The 23686-nt window shown below is 41.2% G+C and overlaps 1 protein-coding gene across 27 annotated transcripts in view; it reads left to right on the forward strand.

Annotated features, from left to right (window-relative positions):
• Positions 1 to 23686, forward strand: part of GPHN (gephyrin) — a 603244-nt gene that overhangs the window by 309701 nt on the left and 269857 nt on the right. For all 27 annotated transcript variants that reach the window (XM_037900254.2, XM_037900255.2, XM_043549878.1 and 24 more), the window contains one exon: positions 14786 to 14878. In XM_037900254.2, the coding sequence (XP_037756182.1) occupies positions 14786 to 14878 (93 nt within the window). The remainder of the gene's footprint in view (positions 1 to 14785; positions 14879 to 23686) is intronic.

The following is a 23686-nucleotide window of genomic DNA, read 5'->3' on the forward strand; positions in this document are numbered from 1 at the left end:
TTTGAGCATAAGCTTTCGTGAGCTACAGCTCACTTCATCAGATGCATGCAGTGGAAAATACAGTGGAGAGATTTATATACACAGAGAACATGAAACAATGGGTGTTACCATACACACTGTAAAAAGAGTGATCAGGTAAGGTGAGCTATTACCAGCAGGAGAGCGGGGGTTGGGGGTGGGGAACCTTTTGTAGTGGTAATCAAGGTGGGCCATTTCCAGGAGTTGACAAGAACGTCTGAGGAACAGTGACGGGAGGGGGGGAATAAACATGGGGAAATAGTTTTACTTTGTGTAATGACACATCCACTCCCAGTCTTTATTCAAGCCTAAGTTAACTGTATCCAGTTTGCCAATTAATTCCAATTCAGCAGTCTCTCATTGGAGTCTGTTTTTGAAGTTTTTTTATTGAAGAATTGCCACTTTTAGGTCTGTAATCGAATGACCGAAGAGATTGAAGTGTTCTCCAACTGATTTTTAAATGTTATAATTCTTGACATCTGATTCGTGTCCATTTATTCTTTTATGTAGAGACTGTCCAGTTTGGCCAATGTACATGGCAGAGGGGCATTGCTGGCACATGATGGCATATATCACATTGGTAGATGTGCAGGTGAACGAGCCGCTGATAGTGTGGCTGATGTGATTAGGCCCTATGATGGTGTCCCCTGAATAGATATGTGGGCACAGTTGGCAACGGGCTTTGTTGCAAGGATAGGTTCCTGGGTTAGTGTTTTGTTGTGTGGTGTGTGGTTGCTGGTGAGTATTTGCTTCAGGTTGGGGGGCTGTCTGTAAGCAAGGACTGGCCTGTCTCCCAAGATCTGTGAGAGTGATGGGTTGTCCTTCAGGATAGGTTGTAGATCCTTGATGATGCGTTGGAGAGATTTTAATTGGGGGCTGAAGGTGATGGCGAGTGGCGTTCTGTTATTTTCTTTGTTGGGCCTGTCCTGTAGTAAGTAACTTCTGGGTACTCTTCTGGCTCTGTCAATCTGTTTCTTCACTTCAGCAGGTGGGTACTGTAGTTGTAAGAACGCTTAATAGAGATCTTGTAGGTGTTTGTCTCTGTCTGAGGGGTTGGAGCAAATTCGGTTGTATCATAGAGCTTGGCTGTAGACAATGGATCACGTGGTGTGGTCTGGATGAAAGCTGGAGGCATGTAGGTAGGCATAGCAGTCAGTAGGTTTCCGGTATATGGTGGTGTTTATGTGACCATCGCTTATTAGCACCGTAGTGTCCAGGAAGTGGATCTCTTGTGTGGACTGGTCCAGGCTGAGGTTGATAGTGGGATGGAAATTGTTGAAATCATGGTGGAATTCCTCAAGGGCTTCTTTTCCATGGGTCCAGATGATGAAGATGTCATCAATGTAGCGCAAGTAGAGTAGGGGCATTCGGGGACGAGAGCTGAGGAAGCATTGTTCTAAGTCAGCCATAAAAATATTGGCATGCTGTGGGGCCATGTGGGTACCCAAGGCAGTGCTGCTGATTTGAAGGTATACATTGTCCCCAAATGTGAAATAGTTATGGGTGAGGACAAAGTCATGAAGTTCAGCCACCAGGTTTGCCTTGACATTATCGGGGATACTGTTCCTGACGGCTTGTAGTCCATCTTTGTGTGGAATGTTGGTGTAGAGGGCTTCTACATCCATAGTGGCCAGGATGATGTTTTCAGGAAGATCACCGATGGATTGTAGTTTCCTCAGGAAGTCAATGGTGTCTCGAAGGTAGCTGGGAGTGCTGGTAGCGTAGGGCCTGAGGAGGGAGTCTACATAGCCAGACAATCCTGCTGTCAGGGTGCCAATGCCTGAGATGATGGGCCGTCCAGGATTTCCAGGTTTATGGATCTTGGGTAGCAGAGAGAATACCCCTGGTCGGGGTTCTAGGGGTTTTCTCTATGTTTTCCCCCTCTCCCCCCCACTCTCCTGCTGGTAATAGCTCACCTTTCCTGATCACTTTTGTTACAGTGTGTATGGTAACACCCATTGTTTCATGTTCTCTGTGTATATAAATCTCTCCACTGTATTTTCCACTGCATGTATCCGATGAAGTGAGCTGTAGCTCACGAAAGCTTATGCTCAAATAAATTGGTTAGTCTCTAAGGTGCCACAAGTACTCTTTTTCGTTTTAGTAAAGAGATTATTTTACCTCTGTATGTGGCACTAGTTTGACTGCTGCTCGATACTGTGTCTATATCTGGTGTCAACAATTCAAGAAGGATGTTGATAAATTGGAGGAGGTTCAGAGAAGAGCCATGAGAATGATTAAAAATTAGAAAACCTGCCTCATAGTGATAGACTAAAGGAGCTCAATCTATTTAACTTAACAAAGAGAAGGTAAAGGGGTGACTTGATTATAGTCTGTAAGTACCTACGCAAGGAACAAATATTTAATAATGGGGTCATTAATCTACCAGATAAAGGTATAACACGATCCAGTGGCTGGAAGTTGAAGCTAGACAAATTTAGACTGGAAATAAGGTGTACATTTTTAATGGTGAGAATAATCAACCATTGGAATAATTTACCAAGCGTCTTGGTGGATTCTCCATCCCTGTCAATTTTTAAATAAAGATTGGATTTTTTTTCTAAAATATGTGCTCTAGGAAATATTTTGGGGAAGTTTTGTGGTCTGTGTTATACAGGATGTCAGACTAGATGATCACAGTGGTTCCTTCTGGCCTTAGAATCTCTGAAACTATGTTTCTCCATGGTTGCAGGAGCATTAATATCTCCCATTGGTTCCTTCTTGTATCCAAGATCAGAACAGTAATCAGAAGTGGAGTCAGATCATGGACAATCTCAGTTCCAACCTTCCCCCCAAAGGAACTTTCAGGCTCTCAGCCAATTCCTGAGAAACCTTACTGTGATTATTACAAACCAGATCCTCATCTGGGATATTGGTCTGAATGGAAAATCCCACTATGATATAGACTACCTTCCTGGCAGACCCAGCCTCTTTGCACAGATCCACAACAAATGCAAGTCATCAGGCTTATGCAGCCTCCAGCACCATTGGAACTGGATTCTTTAAATCCACGATCAGTGATCTGATGTTATTAACCAGACAAAGTGAAAAATCTCTGGCAATTCACCAATGATCATTTTCAGATGTTGAAGAGCAAGTAGTCATTCAGGAATTCCCAGAGTTAGATCCTGAAATGGATGTGTAAAGGTCACCAGACAGGAATGTGAGGATTTATTCAGCCACTTGTCTTTCGCAGGATACCATAGCTTTCTGAGAGTTAATGCAGAGAATGGCTGCTACTTTGAAGCTACTTACTTCCACTGAGGAGGTAACAGCCCACCCAATTTTTGACATCCTGGGTAATCAGTCTTCAGGCTTAATATCATTACCATTCTTGGGTGACTTCTATAACCTGAAAGATCAATCTGGGCAAATCCTTGTTCCAGTCCAACCTGTATCCAAAAAAGTGGACAAACTGTATCAAGAAGAATTTTCATATTTTCATACACACCCATTTCATACACACCCAACATGCAGTAGTTAAACACAAGTTACTGGGCTCAATACAGAGGAAACTGGGTTAAATCTGTAGTCTGTATTATACAGGAGGTCAGATTAGATGACCTACTGATCCTTTCTGCCTTAAAATCTGTGAATCTATTAATGTAAATATAGCTGTGAAAGCAGGTTGGGGACTTATAATCAGGAAGAAGAGAAGCAAAGAATGTAGGAAGATATCTTTGCATTGGTGAATTCAGCAATTTGATCATGAGAAAATTCTACCACAGATGAGTTGCAAAGTCCTAAGTAACCAATATAAAACTGAAATCAGTTCAGCTCTGGGCAGTGCATAGACAGGAAGCCCAGCAAGTAATTTGAGGTTATGAAGAGAGCAAAGTGAATTGTTATCTGATGGCTAAGCACAAAGAGAAAATTATGTAAAAGATCCAGAAAGCATGACTAATGAACATGTGCCGAGTAAGTATTAAACTGATCTATATCATGCATATACATCAAGAGCCCTTGGAATAGGGAATTATCTCAAAAAGTAGAATACACTTAGCAGCGATGCTCACAGGAGTTCCATTTGCCATTGATCAAAACTGAGCTTTAGAAAAGTATCAGCAAAGATTCTTGAATGCCATTGAAAAAAGAGGAAAAAAAAAACCCTGTTCTCTAGATGAAGGAGAAATCAAAGAAATCAAGCAGGATGTTCAAAAGGAGTAAGAGGTGAAGTGGAAATAAAATGGAGTGGTAAACCTAAGACACACAACGTAGCTACTGAAGTGGAGGAAGCAGCCGTAAGAAATGAGCAGGTCCTCAAGGAATCAATCCTGAAGCACTTACACTTACACGAGAGGAAAGTGATCAGGAACAGTCAGCATAGATTCACCAAGGGTAGGTCATGCCTGACTAATCTAATAGCCTTCTATGATGAGATTACTGATTCTGTGGATGAAGGGAAAGCAGTGGATGTATTGTTTCTTGACTTTAGCAGAGCTTTTGACACGGTCTCCCACAGTATTCTTGTCAGCAAGTTAAAGAAGTATGGGCTGGATGAATGCACTATAAGGTGGGTAGAAAGTTGGCTAGATTGTCGGGCTCAACGGGTAGTGATCAATGGCTCCATGTCTAGTTGGCAGCCGGTGTCAAGTGGAGTGCCCCAGGGGTCGGTCCTGGGGCAGGTTTTGTTTAATATCTTCATAAATGATCTGGAGGATGGTGTGGATTGCACTCTCAGCAAATTTGCGGATGATACTAAACTGGGAGGAGTGGTAGATACGCTGGAGGGCAGGGATAGGATACAGAGGGACCTAGACAAATTGGAGGATTGGGCCAAAAGAAACCTGATGTGGTTCAATAAGGATAAGTGCAGGGTCCTGCACTTAGGACGGAAGAACCCAATGCACAGCTACAGACTAGGGACCGAATGGCTCGGCAGCAGTTCTGCGGAAAAGGACCTAGGGGTTACAGTGGACGAGAAGCTGGATATGAGTCAGCAGTGTGCCCTTGTTGCCAAGAAGGCCAATGGCATTTTGGGATGTATAAGTAGGGGCATAGCGAGCAGATCGAGGGACGTGATCGTTCCCCTCTATTCGACATTGGTGAGGCCTCATCTGGAGTACTGTGTCCAGTTTTGGGCCCCACACTACAAGAAGGACGTGGATAAATTGGAGAGAGTCCAGCGAAGGGCAACAAAAATGATTAGGGGTCTGGAACACATGACTTATGAGGAGAGGCTGAGGGAACTGGGATTGTTTAGTCTGCAGAAGAGAAGAATGAGGGGGGATTTGATAGCTGCTTTCAACTACCTGAGAGGTGATTCCAGAGAGGATGGTTCTAGACTATTCTCAGTGGTAGAAGATGACAGGACAAGGAGTAATGGTCTCAAGTTGCAGTGGGGGAGGTTTAGGTTGGATATTAGGAAAAACTTTTTCACTAAGAGGGTGGTGAAACACTGGAATGCGTTACCTAGGGAGGTGGTAGAATCTCCTTCCTTGGAAGTTTTTAAGGTCAGGCTTGACAAAGCCTTGGCTGGGATGATTTGATTGGGGATTGGTCCTGCTTTGAGCAGGGGGTTGGACTAGATGACCTCCTGAGGTCCCTTCCAACCCTGATATTCTATGATTCTATGATTCTATGAAATGGACTAATAAAATTGTACACCAGTTCTGAGCTTAAGTGTCAAAGGTCAACTGGGTAGATGCTTTATTTCTGTGTATCACAAAAATATAGCAACCATTAGTGATTCAAGCACTTCAGTGAAGTACTAAATAGGTCAGAAGCACAATTGTGATTTGATTTTCTGGAGTAAAAATTAGTCTAGAAGAACCAAAAATAAAGCACATTTTTTTCTTTGCCTGACCCTTTCACCACAGAAGCAGGGGAGAGCTGAGTATTAAAAATATATTTGTTTTTCATAATTGTTACAAAGGACAAAGATTTTTATTGGATTCATTTTTCTACATGTGCTGCAGTTTCTGAATGTAATTGTCATTTTTACAAATATGTTTCCAGAGCAAGATCCTCCACTGGTATGAAATATAATGATTGCATTGACTTCTATGGAACAACATTGATTTACATAATCTGTGAATTTACCCCTCAATTTTAGTTTGTATGGAACATCTGAATTGTAAGCAAAGTCACACAATATAAAGGAGAGATGTACAAATATTATTCCAAGGAGTCTTGTTTGTTTGAGGTTTATAAAATTGTTTTTGTAGCACCACTAAAGAGTTCTGCCAAATAGCATGTTCCTGACCTGGAGGGACCATAGTCTGAAAACACAGCAAGTACAATTCTATGCAAGGCACACAAAAAGGAGGCTGTAAGCCCCTTTGTCTCTCCTGCCCTTAGTTGCAGTGCAGATTGAGACTCTTGTTTTCAGGTGATTACAACTTTTTAAAAATATTATTGAGGGGGGCTGTACTTTTAAATTGGAAATACTATTCTGAGTAATTTTTAGAGATTTCTAGAGATTGATTTTTCTTGTTTTTCTCCCTCTCTAATGTCTCAGCAGTGGGATTTGGTACTAAAGGAGCCTACATTTACAGGCAGAGGGATATGAAAAGTAGTACCAGTAAAATCAACAGTTAGGGAGGAAGGGTTAAAGTGCTTCTTGTGTGGAGAGAAATGGATGAGAATTTCCAGTTCTCAGTGTTCCAGGGTTAACTGGCTAAACCCTAGTGTTCTGTGAGTGTATAAAGATGAAGTGTTTTTACTGTAATTTGGATGAACACATAATTACAACCTGTTATCATTTCTCTCAGTATTTTGGAAATCAGAAAATAAATACATTTAAGATCAACATAGGATAAATTTCTTTGTGGTTTTAAAGATCTATGTGGTCCCCAATTAAAGCTTCTGAAGTAGAATGAAGCTCTGGTTTATTGCCTGTTATAAAGGAACTGATTTTTCTTTAGTGTAGGCAATAGTTAAGAATTATAATTGTACCTCAGCATATTTATGGAACAGCTATAATATCTAGTTACTCACTGTTTAGTTTATATAAAGAACAGTTTTAAAAAAATTATTTATCTTTGGCTGCATTGTATGATGTCACATTACATTTATTCTTTTCTTTTTTAGCAATGCCTTAAAATGTGGTCAGTGGCTACGTCTACACTTGGAACTGGAGATGTAATTCTCAGCTTGAATAGAGATACACACACTAGATCTCATCGAGCTAACAGGCTAAAAATAGAAGTGTAATCACTGTAGCAATGGGCAGTGGCAAATGGTACCAGTAAAGTACTGGTATGGGCTAGCCACCTTGATTACAAACCTAACTAGACCCTGTGGGTATATATGTGGGTGGCTACCTTGATTACAAACCTAACTAGACCCTGTGGGTACATACGTGGGTGGCTACCTAGTGTTGCTGCTCACCTCTGTATATGCGGCCATGGGTATTCTATTATTTTTAGCACCCTTGCTGTCATTCAAGTAGCATATGTTTACTTAAACTGAGAATCACATCTCCAGCTCCAAGTATAGACATAGCTAATATATCACTGAACTATGGCAAAACTGAAGCTCATGAAATACGTATTCTATAAAGCTGATTGTAGTTGGCAGGTTTTCTTTTGTCTAAATAAGATTATGAAATGGAGATACTGTGTTAAGAAAACTAATACAAATCCCCCTTCCTCCTATTCTGATACTGACAGATTTTGCTCAGTGATAGTTTTTTTGAAACTGTACAATACAAAACTTTGCAAAAAAAAAAAAAAAATTACTCCACTGAAGTCCTGTTGAGTCATCATTTGAGACTTACTGTCATTGAAAGTCCTTGAGACAAATACTGTTGCTAGATGATAAAGAAGCTCTGACGAAATGTTATCTATTTAAAAAAAACCAAATTGTTCCTATCTGTTTTGCTGATGAACACCTTAGATTATTAAAATTGAAGGAATTTTAAAGTGTAATCTGCTTTTTACTACTGATTTTGGGAGGGGGAACATTTCACTCAGTTTGGAAGATCAAATTTCGTAACTGCTGAGTTATGTGCTGCTCCATGTGTGATATTTTATGCACATTATTTAATATTCGTATATTGAAATAAATTGCATATAACTATAAACGTCTGCTTAAAAAAAGGTCAGTCTATCTAACCACCAGTGCAGATGGGGAGGTTTCTTGCCCCAGTGAAAATGACCATCCCCAGAGAGGAGGAAGGGACAAAAGAATTTGTGTCAACTACTTACAAGGGACAGCTCAAGAGGGGCAGAGCTGGGAGTAATGTCAAAGCTGCAGTAATGGTGCCAGAAGGGGACACCAAGCCCAGAATCGTGGGCAGTGCCCTCTACTCCCTCAAGCTGTTGAGGGAGCCAGTGAATGCTACCTAGTCAAACTGTGCCCAAACGTCTGCATGTGTAAGGTCAAGGGAAGCAGCCACAAAGTCACAGAGAGCCTCCCGAAGATTAAAGGCATCAGCTTGATAGCCTTAGTGAAGGAAATCCTCTGCATCAGCATCTCATTCCAGAGTCAGGTCCCCTTCTCAACCTCAGAAGAGGGATATATCTCCACCTCATTTTATGCAACCACTCTAGAACTATCTATTCATGCCTTGGAAAAGAGATCACAAGCAGATGACCATCCAACTCCTGTATATGTATCTTCCCCAGATGAGGCAATCATGCCTAGATTGTGGCTTCCACTCCAGATGGCTATATGACATTCCAGAACCTATTAAGGAGAATTGCTACCACATTAGAGATTCTGGACAAGATAGTTAAGAAAAATGCTACAAATTTCTCAACATCATCCATACCTCGGTTCCTGGACATCTTGCTTTACCTATCAGTGATGGATTATCAGATCCTGCCAAGCTACTCTGGCAAATGCCTGCTTCTGAACCTGCAACATCAGAGAGAGCAGACCTCCACAGCCAAGTTTCTTCACAGGGATTTGAAGTTTTACACTCGTTCAGCACCTGGTTCACTGATGATTGCCACAGCCAATGAACACACCAGGGTGTCAGGGTCAAGAAAGGTCCATTCCTAAAAATAGATACCCCAAACAGTTGAACTTATTTGGATGGGAGAATTGTTCTACTTCTAGCCTCCAAATGAGAATTGCCAGCTACCATGTCTTGTTAGCAAAATACAATTTTATTAATTGACTCAGGGTCAAAATTACATAAAAGATCCCTCAGGGCAATAAGGAGAAGGTTAAGTACAGCAGAAACAGCTTGCATATCGATGGTGACCTCATTCGCAATGAAGAGTCTCCAGGCTCCATTCCTTAGGGCTCCCTAAAGAAGTTGATTTAACAAATGAGTCTCTCCCATTTTAGGGGTGTGAACATTTTAATTCTAAAATTAAGGCATTTGAGGCATTACATACCCTGAAAGACTCTTCTACAATGTTGAGATTTTTTCAGGGTCTAAACCCCTGCTTCCAAGCAGAAGCATTATAGACAACAACCTCAATAGCAACAGTCTTCCATTCCCTATAAACAGATGGAAATGCCTAGAAAATGTTAGAAATTTCCTAGAAGAAAATCTGTGTCCACCACCATATCAACTCACCAGCCTCCATCTACATCTAGATAGCAGCTTTGTCTGCTTGGTCAAGAGCACTGTTCAGATCCCATCATATCCCATTCTTTTGGGAACCATTTATATTATTTCTATGAGTTCTGGAATACCATTACTACTGACAGGTTTTAGAAAAAGTAGAGGTGGGCTAGACCATCCACTTTCAGACCCTTCAGGGATCCTTCTCAGGAGAGCGTGCTACATCAGAAGGTGCAATAACTTCTGACTGTCAGAGCAGTAGAAGTTGTTCCTCAATAGCACAGGGCAAGGAAATGTTATTCTCTTATTTTCTCATTCCCAAAAAGATGGGCGTGTGAAGACTTATTTTGAGCCTAAGACAGCTAAATACATTAATGAGAAAGCTCAACTTCAGGATAGCATCCCTAGCTTCTATTATTCCATCCCTAAATCCAAATGATTGGTATGCCACTCTCTTATCTCTGGGATGCCTGTTTCCATACCACTATTTTCCAGGCTCACAGGAGATATCTCAGGTTCCAAATGGACAGTTGCCATTACCAGTATAGAGTATTACCATCCAGGGTTTTCATGAAATGCCTCGCAGTAGTGGCAGCTTCCTCAGAATTCTCATACTTGCAGAATTGGCTCATTCACAGGAAATTGCACCATTAAGTAGCAGACTTCATTCAGCAGCCTCTGAACCTGTTTAACAGGTAGGCCTGAAAGTAAACAAAGACAAGTCAACACTGACTCCAACTTAAAAAGAAGAATTCACAGGACCGATTCTGGACTCCATGATAGTGATGTCTTCTCTATCTTCAGAAAGATTTCAAGCCATTCTGGATCTATGTACCCCTTCCCAGACTCCAGAACATCAATTAGAATGTGCCACAGACTGCTAGGCCACATGACGTCATGCACCTCCATGCCTCAGCATGCCAAACCTTATATGTGCTGCGTGGAAGGGTGGTTGAAGGCTGTATATCAGCAGACATCAACTGGAAATGCTAGTTCACGTTCCACCATGAATCTTATCATTAAAGTGGTGGTTGGACCCCACAAAAGTTTGCAATAGATTCCATTCCTGTACGCACACTTCCATCTAAAACTGGAGATGAATGTCATTTGAATGCAAATACCAGGGTTATGGACTCCTCAAGAGGAAAAGCTTCACATAAATGTCCTGGATTTAAAAGCCATTTATTAAACATGCTCAGTTTTCCTCCCAGCCATCAAGGGTCTTACTATACAAGTCATGACGAATAGCACTATGATCGTGTTTTATATAAATAATCAGGATGGCGCAAGATCTACTCCACTATGTCAAGAGGCTGTATGACTTTGGAACTTCTGCATCCACCATGAGGGCAACTGAGGGAAGTTCATCTACCAGGAATACAGAACATACTGGTAGATCACTTTGGCAGAAAAATTGTAGATGACCACAAGTGGTCCATAAATGACAGTGATTCTGTAAACTATATTCCACCAATGGAGTCTCCTGACCATAGATCTGTTTGCTACCAGAGAGAACTGGAAGTGTCTTCGCTTCTGCTTCAGAAAGGGTCAGAGCCATCTGTTTTCAATGCATTCCTGATCGCATGGTCCTTAGGCCTTCTGTTACGCATGTTCTCTGATTCCGTTAATACCCAGGATTCTCAGAAAGCTCAAGCAGGAATCCGACAAAATGATCGTGATAGCCCCAGCCTGTCCAAGGCAATTTTGGTACCTGTATCTCTGAAATCTCTCCATTCAATCTCTGATACACTTATCTCTAAAACAAGACCTGGTACATCAGAATTGTGGCCAAGTCCTGCATCCTGATCCATACGCTCTTCATCTCACGGCATGAACGCTAGCTAACTGATTTAATCAGAAAGAATATGTTCCTCAGAGGTTAAAAACATTCTCATGCACAGCAAAAAGGATTCTAACAGACACATTTATTCTCCAAAATAGAAGACGTTTTCAATATGGGGGTGAAGTAGCCTTGTACAACCTCCCAATTACCTTGGTTGTAAAACAGGAGAAATCATAGTTGCCTGCCTCCTGGCCTAGATCAGTAATATGGGTTGTGAGCTGCACAGAAATGTTAACAGCACTTAGTCAAAGAGATGAGATCAGAATCCATGGTCTCCTAGCTGCCAATCTAATGTACCTTCCTACAGGCCAAAGGGTGTTGTGTAAGTCTCTCTCTGTGTATATCTTACCTGAGATGTGGGCAAGCTTGACAGATCTGCCAAATGCAAGGATCATGAATGGGGCATGACACTTGGAAGGTCTGAAACTAGATTGTTCACTTTCACTCTCTGATTTTCAGGCAAATCCATGACAATTAGAGATGTGAAGAGAAAGATAATTCCATTTTATGGAGGATTTAATTCTTCTGTAATTTGGTTTCCTTCTGATTTGGAATGGTATCAGAGGCAGTCCGTATGGCAGACTACCTCAGACCCTGGAAACTGTAGAATCACCAACTTTGCGGCAGTCTGCATGGCTGCTGAGGAACTGCACAGATCAGGTGATCTGGCAGAAAACCAGGTAGGTTTTAAAACCTGCTGGGCAGGTGGGATTCCATTGGACCCTTACCTGGATTCTACTGGAACTCTAGTGAAATCCAAACGTCTTGGCAATTTTTTTCAATTTTGACAAATAGGCAGATTTTGATGAGAAAATGTTTTGATGAACTTTTCCAGTCAGCTCTAATAGCAATGTTGTATTTGGGTTTCCAGTATTACAGGGAAAGATTTAAATAAAAGTATTTTCATTTAATTGGGGGAAAAGAAGTTTCATGAAAAATTTACCATAGGATTTGTAAAATTCTTTTTAAATAAAATTATATTAAACCTACATCTGGGGTGTAAGCTAAATTGATGACATTCTTTCAAAACATTATCGTTCGTTTCATGACCATCAATACTATTTTAGCCTTTTCGAAACTCAAGACCGTATTCACATCTAATCTCATGTTTCAGATCATCACCTTATCTGTCTCCAGCAGTCACAAAAAATAGTTCTTCCTTTCCCTATATAACATTATAGAAAAATGACAGTGCATTCACCTTTTTCTGAGGAATCAAGTCCAACCGCTAGGGTAGGGATCTCTGACTAAATGAAATGCTAGTCTAATGGTTTCTAGATACTATGATGATGGGCACATTAGAAATGCTGAAGATAAATAGATGCATAATGTTATTTATGAGAGGGGGAAGATATTTTGCCACTTCTTGCATAGAAGTCTGGTATGATTGCTGTAGCAGCATCTGGATTCATTAGTAAGTACTGGCCCCCCAATCCAACTTAATTTGAGAAGAAATATCTGAATAATATTTGTTAACAAATAAAACCATCTCTGCTGGCCTAGAAATTCACTTTAAAAAACTACACTAACAAGTTTTATTAAAGGGACAATGCAAACCTATAAAGACCAGTTTAGATGGGAACACCCCATGAAACATGTCATGTAATACCTAGTTCTAAGAAGACACCATATTAATGGCTTCAGTTTGCTCCCTGTTGTAGGCTTTGAAGGACATACAGTATGATCATGCCTGAACTATGTGCATTTCCTGCCTATATTGAATTTGTGGTACAGTCCATGTGTTGGTTTAAAATGCAGTTTTGATAGAAAATACAAATTCTGTTTTATTTGAATGAAATTTTCATCATGGAGCTATGAGTTTTCTCAGTCCAGTCTTGGAACCATACTCTACTGCAGAGGTGGGCAAACTACTGCCCACGGGCCACATCCGGCCCGCTGGACCCTCCTGCCTGGCCCCTGAGCTCCTGGCCTGGGAGGCTAGTCCCCGGCCCCTCCCCTGCTGTCCCCCATCACCCACAGCCTCAGCTCACTGCACCGCTGGCACAATGCTCTGGGTGACAGGGCTGCAAGCTCTTGCCAGGCAGTGCAGCTGTAGAGCCGCAGCCTGACCTGGTGCTCTGTGCTGCGCAGTTGTGTGGTTGGCTCCAGCCGGGCGGCACGACTGCCTGTCCTGGTGCTCTGGGCAGTGCGACTGTAGCGCCGCCAGCCACCGGTGCTCCAGGCAGTGCGGTAAGGGGGCAGGGAGCAGGGGGTGTTGGATAGAGGGCAGGGCAGTTCGGGGTGATGGTCAGGGGGCGGTGCTGTGGATAGGGGTCAGGGCGGTCAGAGGGCAGGGAACAAGGGGGTTGAATGGGGGCAGGGGCCCTCTGGGGGCAGTCAGGAAGGGGGGGGGTTGGATGGGGCGGGGGGGGGCAGTCGGGGGCAAGGGTTCCAGGGCGGTCAGGGAGAAGGGGTGGTTGGATGGGGCAGGGGTCCCGGGGGGGCAGTCAGGAATGAGAGGAGGGGTTGGATGGGGCGGTGGGGGGCAGTCAGGGGCGGGGGGTCCAGGGCGGTCAGGGGACAGGTGAGGTGGATGGGGCAGGGGTCCTGTGGGGGCCGTCAGGGGGCGAGAAGCAGGGGGAGGGTCAGATAGGCAGCGGGGATGGGGACACGCCTGGCTGTTTGGGGAAGCACAGCCTTCCATACAATTTCGGAAACCCGATGTGGCCCTCAGGATGAAAAGTTTGCCCGCCCCTGCTCTACTGGGTCCTTGAAAGTGCTGATGTGTAGTAGGGAGCAGAGAAAAGGTGAGCAAGAAGCAGTAATCACCTTTCTGCTGCTGTTTTAGACATACAGCATTCACTTAATTTGTATTCTTGAATCTTTCCACCGAGAAGCTTACAGCAGTGTTGCTCTCATAATCATCAGGCCATTCCAGTTGAAATTAGAGCATGGAAACCACAGTCACCACGAGAAATATATATGTAGTGTATTGACATGTGCTGGGGAATTTAGGCCCAGATCCTCAAAGCCATCTAGATTCCTAACTTCTATTGAAACGAATGGAAGTTAAGAACCTGTAAATACCTTTGAGGATATGAGTCTATATTTGTATTCAGACCTATGTTGGAATATATATGTGTGTGTGTGTGTATAGTTCAGTATTATAATAAAAAGTTATTAAAGTGTTAAAATTACAATTTTTTTATTTTTTGTTTGGGACTCGGGAAGGATTCTCAATTTCCATTGAGAATCAATATCAATTTTCATTTCCAAAACACATTGGTATTGGTGCCCAAATTACTTTGTCATATATTTATTGGTCATAAAGACAAAAAGAGAGAGAGAGAGAAAAGTAGCCATATAAATTGTCATGTGGAATGTCTTAAAAATTCTCTTCATTGAATATATGAATCCAAGTTTAATTATTGGTACTTGAAGATTTTTAAGCCTTAGGCATTTTTCAGATTTCTGTATTAACATTATATGCCAAATCTGATAGTGGTGATATTCTCTTTCAGGAGACACTGATAGACTGGTGTGATGAAAAGGAACTTAACTTGATTTTGACAACTGGAGGAACAGGGTTTGCACCACGAGACGTCACTCCAGAGGTGAGATATCCTGGATTCACAGCAGTCTGCCCTTCAGCACATAAACTTCCTGGCTGTTAGAAATTTCCTTCATTGCCCTGATTCTGCAGTATCTCTGGGCAGATTGGGTGATACACAGCAAAGGAGCAGTAGCAGCAGTAGGGAACAAGTACAGATGAATATTTCTCATAGCTTACGTTGTGAACTCCTGTCTTCAGAGGACCAAAAAAAAAAGGCTTTTTGACTAAAACTTGCCATTGGACAGAATAGAGTTCCATCCCGCATACAAAAATAAAAAATACTGTAGTATTCAGGAGTAATGTTCCTAAACACTACGTTTAATTATTCTACTATACAGTTACCCTAGTGCTAATAGAGGGCACAATGTGACCCGCACTATGTGCCTGCAAAAGGGAGAAAGGAGATATAAGACATCCCTTTTATTCTCCAATGTTGGGTATACACATTACAGGTCACAGTATGTGTGGTAGGGAGGGAAGAGAAGCCTCTGCAAGGCTGGTACTGCCCTTCCTACACTGGCAGCAAGAACTTTGACACTATGCCTGTTCTGCAGTGTTGATAAGGCAGAGGTGGAAGGAATCTGCACTAGGTAAAAGGCTGGTACGGTTTCCTTCTCTCCTGGAGCAAGTAGGGAATCAGGAACTATACTGTGACATTCATGGATCACGATGTGATTTCTCTTATACTCCCAGGAGAGCGCAGCTACATACTGGCTCTTGCTTGGGGCTTATGGTAAAACCACAATCTACTCCACTGTTTTGAACCATACAATATAATTCCCAGACAGATATGGAGATTAAAATAGAGTTAGGGTTGAGAGTATATTCAGTAACTTAAAGGGAAGAACATTACAGAGAAGTGGTAATTGACTCAAGACCAAATATTACAAACTCAAGAAATTCAGAGTTAAGGTTACTTTTAAAAGACATCCAAATACGTTAAGGTAAGAAAGTCACAATAAAGGCAACAAAAAAAACTTTTAACTCTGCATTCTTGTGACAGCATGAAATAACTCTATGATTATGATTAAGGTATTTTAGTGTTAGAGTTAAATTAACTTGATATTTTAAATCACCGGCCGCGGGAGGGGAGGGAGGAGAGGTTACACTTTTTTCCCTTCATGTATCACTAGAGAACAGAGTTAAGGTTGCTTAGGTGCCTTAAATGTGTATTTTTATAATTTAGCATGTTTGGATTTCTTTTAAGTGCTAACTTAACTCTGAATTTCCTGGGTTTGTAGCACTTGATTTTGTATTGATTATAGCCTCTCCATAATGCTTTTTACTCTTAAATAGATGTTAAGTACTCTCAACCTCAACTCCATCTTAACATAGTTGTTTGTCTGGAAATTTCCTTTTTTTTTTTTTTTTTTTTTTGTGAAGGTCATTAAAAATGCCAAGAATGAAAACTAAACAAGAAACCCAAAGAGAATGTTATTATGTGATATTTCTGATGATTCAAAGATATGTAGTATCAACTTAAATATTTTCTTTAAACTTTTAAGGCAGATTCACTGGGACATGAGAGCACTGCAAAGCAACGAGAGCATACTGGCCAGTTACACCTGCTTTGCATTGCTAGAGCACCACAAAGTAGCCAAAATGTACAGGTGAATCTGGCCATCGTTTTGCAATTGACTTATTGGTTTAGAGGACTGTATTACAGATAACAACTCTTTGTGAAAGGATGGGCAGGGGAGAGCCCAATTCCCAAGTTCTGATATTGCTGAACTTTAAGGGCTTAACCTCTGCTCCTGGCTAGTTGCCTTGGCAATACTGCCTTGGTGCACAGTGGAGTAGAGGCAGCAGTCACATGGAGCCTTTCAAGCAATGCTGCCCACAATGAGCTAGGGAACCACAAAGGGCAGTGGCAGTTGTGCCAAGTAATCTACCAATGAAAACTCTTCACACAAATGTGCAGTCTCCCTCATACCACAGAGGCATTAAAACCAAAAGAATTATTACATTTAAATTAGTTACAGAATGGCAATGATGATTGATTGAGTTATCGCTGAGGCAACAGTGGCCCTTTATCTGAGATGTTGAACTGACTTTCCCTGATCCTATATAATCATGACAACTAGATACAAAAAGCATTAACAACTTAGAATGATTGCAACCTAATTTCTTCTAACATAACTTATTCACAAGATTTCAATTGATTATAACTATATGGAAAGTTTTAAGTGTCTCCATTATTCTGTTATTAAAAATCACATGGGAAAAAATCAATAAGGATAAATACAAAGTACTCCATTTAGGAAGAAACAATCAGTTGCACACATACAAAATGGAAATGACTGCCTAGGAAGGAGTACTGCAGAAAGGGATCTGGGGGTCATAATGGATCACAAGGTAAATAAGAATCAACAGGGTAACACTGTTGCAAATAAAAGCAAACATTCTGGGATGTGTTAGCAGGAGTGTTGTAAGTAAGACACGAAAAGTAATTCTTCTGCTCTACTCCGTACTGATTAGCCCTCAACTTGAGTATTGTGTCCAGTTCTGGGCGCTTCATTTCAGGAAAGATGTGGAGAAACTGAAGAAAGCCCAGAGAAGAGCAGCAAAAATGGTTAAAGGTCTAGAAAACATGGCCCAGGAGGGAAGATCAAAAAAACTGGGTTTACTTAATCTGGAGATGAGAAGATTGAGAGGGGACATGATAACAGGATTCAAGTACATAAAAGGTTGTTACAAGGAGGAGGGAGAAAAATTGTTCTCCTGAACCTCTGAGGATAGGACAAGAAGCAATGGACTTAAATAGCTGCAAGGGCTGTTTAGGTTGGACATTAGTGTTAGGATATAGATATTCATGCCTGTCTGCAAAGGCCTGTACTTTAAGAATTTAGGTGTATTCTTATCACTTGGCTAGTTATAGAGGTATAAAAGAAAGAATCAAAATCACTGTCTGCCGGTGTAAGGTCCTTCTCTTACTGTGAAAGTCTGAGGCCCTGTTCTTAGGCTAAGGCCTTTGGCTAAGCAACAGAGGCAGCCATAAGCTAGGAAGCGAACGGTCACATCCTCACATTCCAAACTAGTCACATTGAAATAAGGTGCTATTGGGCTGTTAGGAATACAATCCTGTCCTGATAGTGCCTATCGCCTCCAGAGAAAAGGGAGTGCCTAGAAAATGTAAAAGGAAACTTAGTTTGATAGCATCCTGTCTGGCAAGAACTCACTTATCAATAGCTGGGATGTGAAATCCTCACTTCTGTATTGTTTTGTCATTATAGTTCCCACTTTGCTATTGTTTGTCTATATAATCTCTGTCTGGTTCTGTGATTGTTTCTGTCTGCTGTATAATTAATTTTGCTGCGTGTAAACTAATTAAGGTGGTGGGATATAATTGGTTACATAATCATGTTACAATATGTTAGAACTGGTTAGTTAAATTTCAGGAACATGATTGGTTAAGGTATAGCAAAGCAGAACTCAAGTTTTACTATATAGTCTGCAGTCAATCAGGAAGTAGGGGGGTAGGGGTGGGTGAAGGGTTCATGTTTAGTTCATCCACCTGGAAACAGTCAGGGCACACCCTGACTGTTGTGTAGGAGCAATGCACACATTGCTCCGTCCAAGGACGAGGACCAGATATGAACCATGGGAAGTTAATTAAAGGACAGTAATCGTGGGAAGCTTCCTTGGCCTGGCCTCAAGGCCTGAGAATTAGGATTGTAGTAGATAGAGGCTGGTAAATAAGAATATTAATCAAAGTCATGTATTCCTTTGTTGTGTCTTTTTGCGGTGGAAGTAGGTAATGCGCAGGGGGGAGAAATATAATAAAAGGGAAGGTGGAAAGCTGACAGGCAGCAGCCCATTTCAGCTGACCAGCTTGCTTGCTTGGATAAACTTGTGTTCTGTCTCATCATTGAACCGCCACAGGTGGGCATGCGGGTGGGGGAAATGGGAACAGGGAATGGGGGTAAGGAAATTGGAATCATGTTTTGCTAAAGGGGGAAATGGGAACAGGGAATGTGGGTAAGGAAATTGGAATCATGTTTGGCTAAGGGCAGGAATGGGAACAAGGACGCAGGTGTAAGGCTCTGTGGTGTCAGAGCTGGGAAGGAGGACACTAAGGAAGGAAACTGGAATCATGCTTGCTGGAAGTTCACCCCAATAAACATCGAATTGTTTGCACCTTTGGACTTCGGGTATTGTTGCTCTCTGTTCATGCGAGAAGGACCAGGGAAGGAAGCGGGCGAAGGAGTAAGCCCCCTAACAATTAGGAAAAACTAATTAATGTCAGAATGGTTAAGCACTGGAAGAAGTTGCCATGTGGGGGTTGTGGAATCTCCATCATTGGAGATTGTTAAGAGAAGGTTAGACATACCTCTATGAGGGATGGTCTAGATCAGGGATTGGCAGCCTTTGGCACGCGGCCACCAGGGTAAGCCCCATGGCGGGCTGGGCCGGTTTGTTTACCTGCCGCGTCCGCAGGTTTGGCTGATCGCAGCTCCCACTGGCCGCGGTCCCCCATTCCAGGCCAATGGGGGCTGCGGGAAGCGGCGGCCAGCACATTTCTCGACCTGCACCACTTCCCGCAGCCCCCATTGGCCTGGAACGGCGAACGGCGGCCAGTGGGAGCTGCGATCAGCCAAACCTGCAGATGTGGCAGGTAAACAAACCGGCCCGGCCCACCAGGGGGCTTACCCTGGCGGGCCACATGCCAAAAGTTGCCAATCCCTGGTCTAGATAATACTTAGTCCTGCCCATGAGTGCAGGGGACTGGACTAGATGACCTCTCGAGGTCCCTTCCTTTCCTACGATTCTATGAAAAAAGAAAAGACTGATTTAAATTTCTCAGAGGGCCCAGTTTTTAATTAATTTTAACTCAAACTAACGTTTACTTATACAGTCTCAGAAAATTCTATACTCAAAGAGTAAGAGCTGTAAATTTGGGAAGGATATATTGTATTTTTCATATATAACAAAAAGGCTGAATCCCTGCTTTAATTGCAAAATGAAACTGCCTTAACTATAGAGTTGTGGCCATCACCTCCATAATATTGTCATTTCTAAGGGTTCTTCTGAGCAAATGTTGAAGGAAAAAACCCTGTCTGTTTGCATTCAAGTGATATCAGCGTGTTTAAAAAAAAAAAAAAAGCACTTTAGCCCCAGAATGAATTATTTTCCTTTGAAGATAACAGGAAGGCAAATACATAATAGAAAAACCAGTAGTTAAGATGTATTTAATTTTATAAATAAATATCAACTAAATTAAAATAACTTTACTCGAATATTGGAGTTATTAAAAATAAAAGTTTGTGATGTAGGAAATTCATAATGAAGGTTCACAAACAACCTTTACTCTGACATTGTATCCCACCTATGGTCCACTTGTTTTTGGAGCAGTATCTTAATCACATCAGGTCATTGCAATTATCAGAGGTAACCTAATCAATATATATTTTGAAGGATGAAGATTGTGCTCATTGCCTTATAAAGAATGGTGGCTATGAGACTGTAATTATGGACTGTATATGAAGAGATCAGAGGTTAGGTGTTTCTTACTGCCACTGGGTGGTTAAATTTGAAGCAGTCTGTCTTTGTAGGTGATCCTGAATGGTGGTGGTGAGGGTGGTAGTTCTGTATCTGTAGTATGGTAGTTGATGATATTTCCAGTATGAACTGGAGCCAAAAGCCAGGAATTGCGATTGCTGAGGTAATCATATAACTCTGGTTGTTGATACCTTTACTCTGTTCATTGGGATACTAGGGTTTGAGTGCATATTAGAAATGTGGTGTGAAATTGTTGTTCGGCTTTATGGTGGCTTGGTGTAATGAGGTTGTTGAGAGTTAAGCTTATTTGTGGAACCTCAGTTTTACATTTCCAGCTTTGTAATCCTTTTATTCTAGAACTGCAAGATAACAATGTTTTTATTTAATTGATATACAGATAGAATCTTAACAGACAGTTAATGATATTTTGCCTTACACTTTTTAGAAATTTTTTTAAAACATTGACGCGATAATTTGTTGTAGATCATTATATTTCATTCTGATATAAAAACATATTTTGCTTATGGCAATCAAATAACTTGAGGTAAAAAGTGCTAGTATAGACATATACTCTATGTCCTCCCCCCACCTCCATGCACATTCTTTGTTATACGCTATCTTGCAAAATACACCTAAAATAGCAAACATATGTTCCTGCATCCCTTAAAAAAACACAAAATTCTCCTGCCTCTCTCCAAAATTTCTCACTCGCTGTAGCCAACTATTTCACTCTCTTTGAATGTCCCTCTTGTGATTGATCCAAGGGTTACCCTTGTATATCACAGCTGGTCACATGACTGTCACTTGGCTCTTAGGGAGCTACAGTTCCCCAGATCCCCCAACAAATTACATCCCACCTCATGCCTGCCCTTAAAGGGCCCAAGCCTGCAAACATGGTCACTTTGCCGCAGATGATTACTACCTTAAAGGGCACAGACAATCCTGTTACAAAGACTAATCCTAATCCCTACAGTACCCTATTATAGCCCATTAGTAATTTGATGCTTTGTAATTTCTCGGTACTGGTAGACAGTTTTCAATCCATATGAATAGATTTTTATCCAAGCTAATTTTCTGGGATTTTTTTTGTTAAATTCAATTAGGAGTTTGAGATACTTGATCAAAAACTTTATATATACTGTATCAAAAATCCAAATATGATATGTATACTGTGTTCGTTTAGTCCACCAATTTTGTAATTCTTTTTTTAAAAATTGTAAGGCAAGATTTTTTTATGGGGAACTGATAGTGACCCCCTATATTTAGGTTACCTACTACTTTTTGTGATAAAGAATTCTTGCCAATGCTTTTTGCTCCATTCTTTGTAGCAAACCTTTGCTGTTTGGCAGGAGGTATTTCCTCAGGCTAAAGAAGTGCCTTTTCTTTGTCCTGTGAAATTCCAGTCAGATTTAGCTAAATTGTAAAGCTTAAAAATCACAATTTCCCATCTCTTATTTGTGTTCCTCAGGAGAATTTTGGCAGCATGCCAGAATCACTGAACATCTAAAAAACCTTGCCCTGCTGCCATCAGAGCAGCAGCAGACACTGCACTGGGGACACCTATGAGCTCCAAAGCAGCTGTAGCAGGATATGGGATTGAGGAGGGAGATTCTGCCTCAGTTCCATTTACTGAAATGACATTGACCAGAGAGTGGCAGAACTCTGAGGAAGAGGGAAAGGTCTGAGGGTAATATAAATATGCAGAGAAAACACTCTTGAAGAACTCCAGTTATTGGTAAATAACCTTTCTTCTTCAAGATGGGCTTACGTACTCTTGCTGCTGGGAATTTAGCAAGGAATACAACCCCAGGAAGGCAAGCTGAAAACTTACAGTTAAATAGCAATTGTAAAACTGCCCTCCCAAACTGAATATCTGACTGAGAGGCCAAGTTGAGAGAGTAACACTATATAAAGGTGTGCATATGACTCCAAGTTGCTTCTCTACAGATTTCCAGGCGTGGACAAATCTGAATATGACAAATAAACAAGGGCGTAGTAAGTAAGAGTACTGAGGTGATTTTACCTCTGTATACAGCATTGATGAGACAGATACTGGAATACCATGTAGAGTTGTGGTGTCCATGTTTTAAAAAGGATGTTGAAAATTTGGAGAGGGTGCAGAAGAGAGCCACAAAAATGATTCCAAGGCTGGAGAAAATAAGTTGTAAAGACAAACTTAAAAAGCTCAATCTGTTTAGCTTAGCCAAAAGAAGATTGAGAAGTGACTTAGGTACAGTGTATTAGTGCCTCCACAGAAAGAAAATACTGGGTACTGAAGTGCTCTTTAATCTAGCAGAGAATGACATAACAAGAACCAGTAGCTAAAAAGTGAAGCCAGACAAATTCAAATTAACAGTGAAGGCGATTATTAATCATCGAAGTTAACTGCCAACAGGACTGGTGGAATCTCCATGTCTTAGTGTCTTCATATCATGACTGGATGCCTTTCAGGAAGATATGCTCTAACCAAACAGAAGTAATTGGGATCAATGCAGAAATAAGTGGGTGAAATTTAATGAAATTTACAAGTCAGACTAGATGATATAATGGTCCTTTCTGGCCTTAAACTCATATCCATCTATTAATCAAAATCTATGAGGTCAGTTGGAGCAAATCCACAGGGGGCAATTTTTAACTGCATCCTGACTTTTGGATAGCCAGTGGAGTTGTTTGAGGGTGAGAGGTTGATATGGTCACAGATCTTTTCTCTTTGGATATGTGAGAAAGCTGGTAATGTCTGCACTGGATGTGATGATGAAAATATCTTTCAAATCTTTAATCAGTTCTGTGAACCTGGTAATATGAGGAGATTGAAAGATACAGAATACCAGATTCTGAATATTCATAGTACCTAGGTTAGAATCCTCAACCAGTCCGATTGCTTATTTTATTTTTGCCCCTTTAATAAATAGTTTTGTTTGCTTCACCACAACTTTCCCTGGTACATTAAAAAGCAGGCTAATAATTCCCACCTCTGTCTTCCCATTGTATTTAAGATATTCACAATCCTCTGCTCAAATTAGAAAAAAACTACAAAGATTTGAATGTTTCATGTACATTGAAAGATAAAAGATGAGATATCCTATTTTCTGGCCTGTGATAGATTTAATTTGACTTCTATAAATCAGATTTTTATTCCATGGTAACACCAGAAAATGGAAGCGGGAAGAAGACTCTGCATATCCCATGAGTAGATAATTGGTCATTTCCAGGCTAATACTGAAAGAGTAATGTGGTTATAATTGACTTAATTCTACACAAAAGTTACCTGTGTTGTTGCTGCTGTTGGCTTAATTGACAATCATGGATT

Source organism: Chelonia mydas, chromosome 6 (assembly GCF_015237465.2).
Source record: "Chelonia mydas isolate rCheMyd1 chromosome 6, rCheMyd1.pri.v2, whole genome shotgun sequence".
Lineage (NCBI taxonomy): Eukaryota > Metazoa > Chordata > Testudines > Cheloniidae > Chelonia > Chelonia mydas.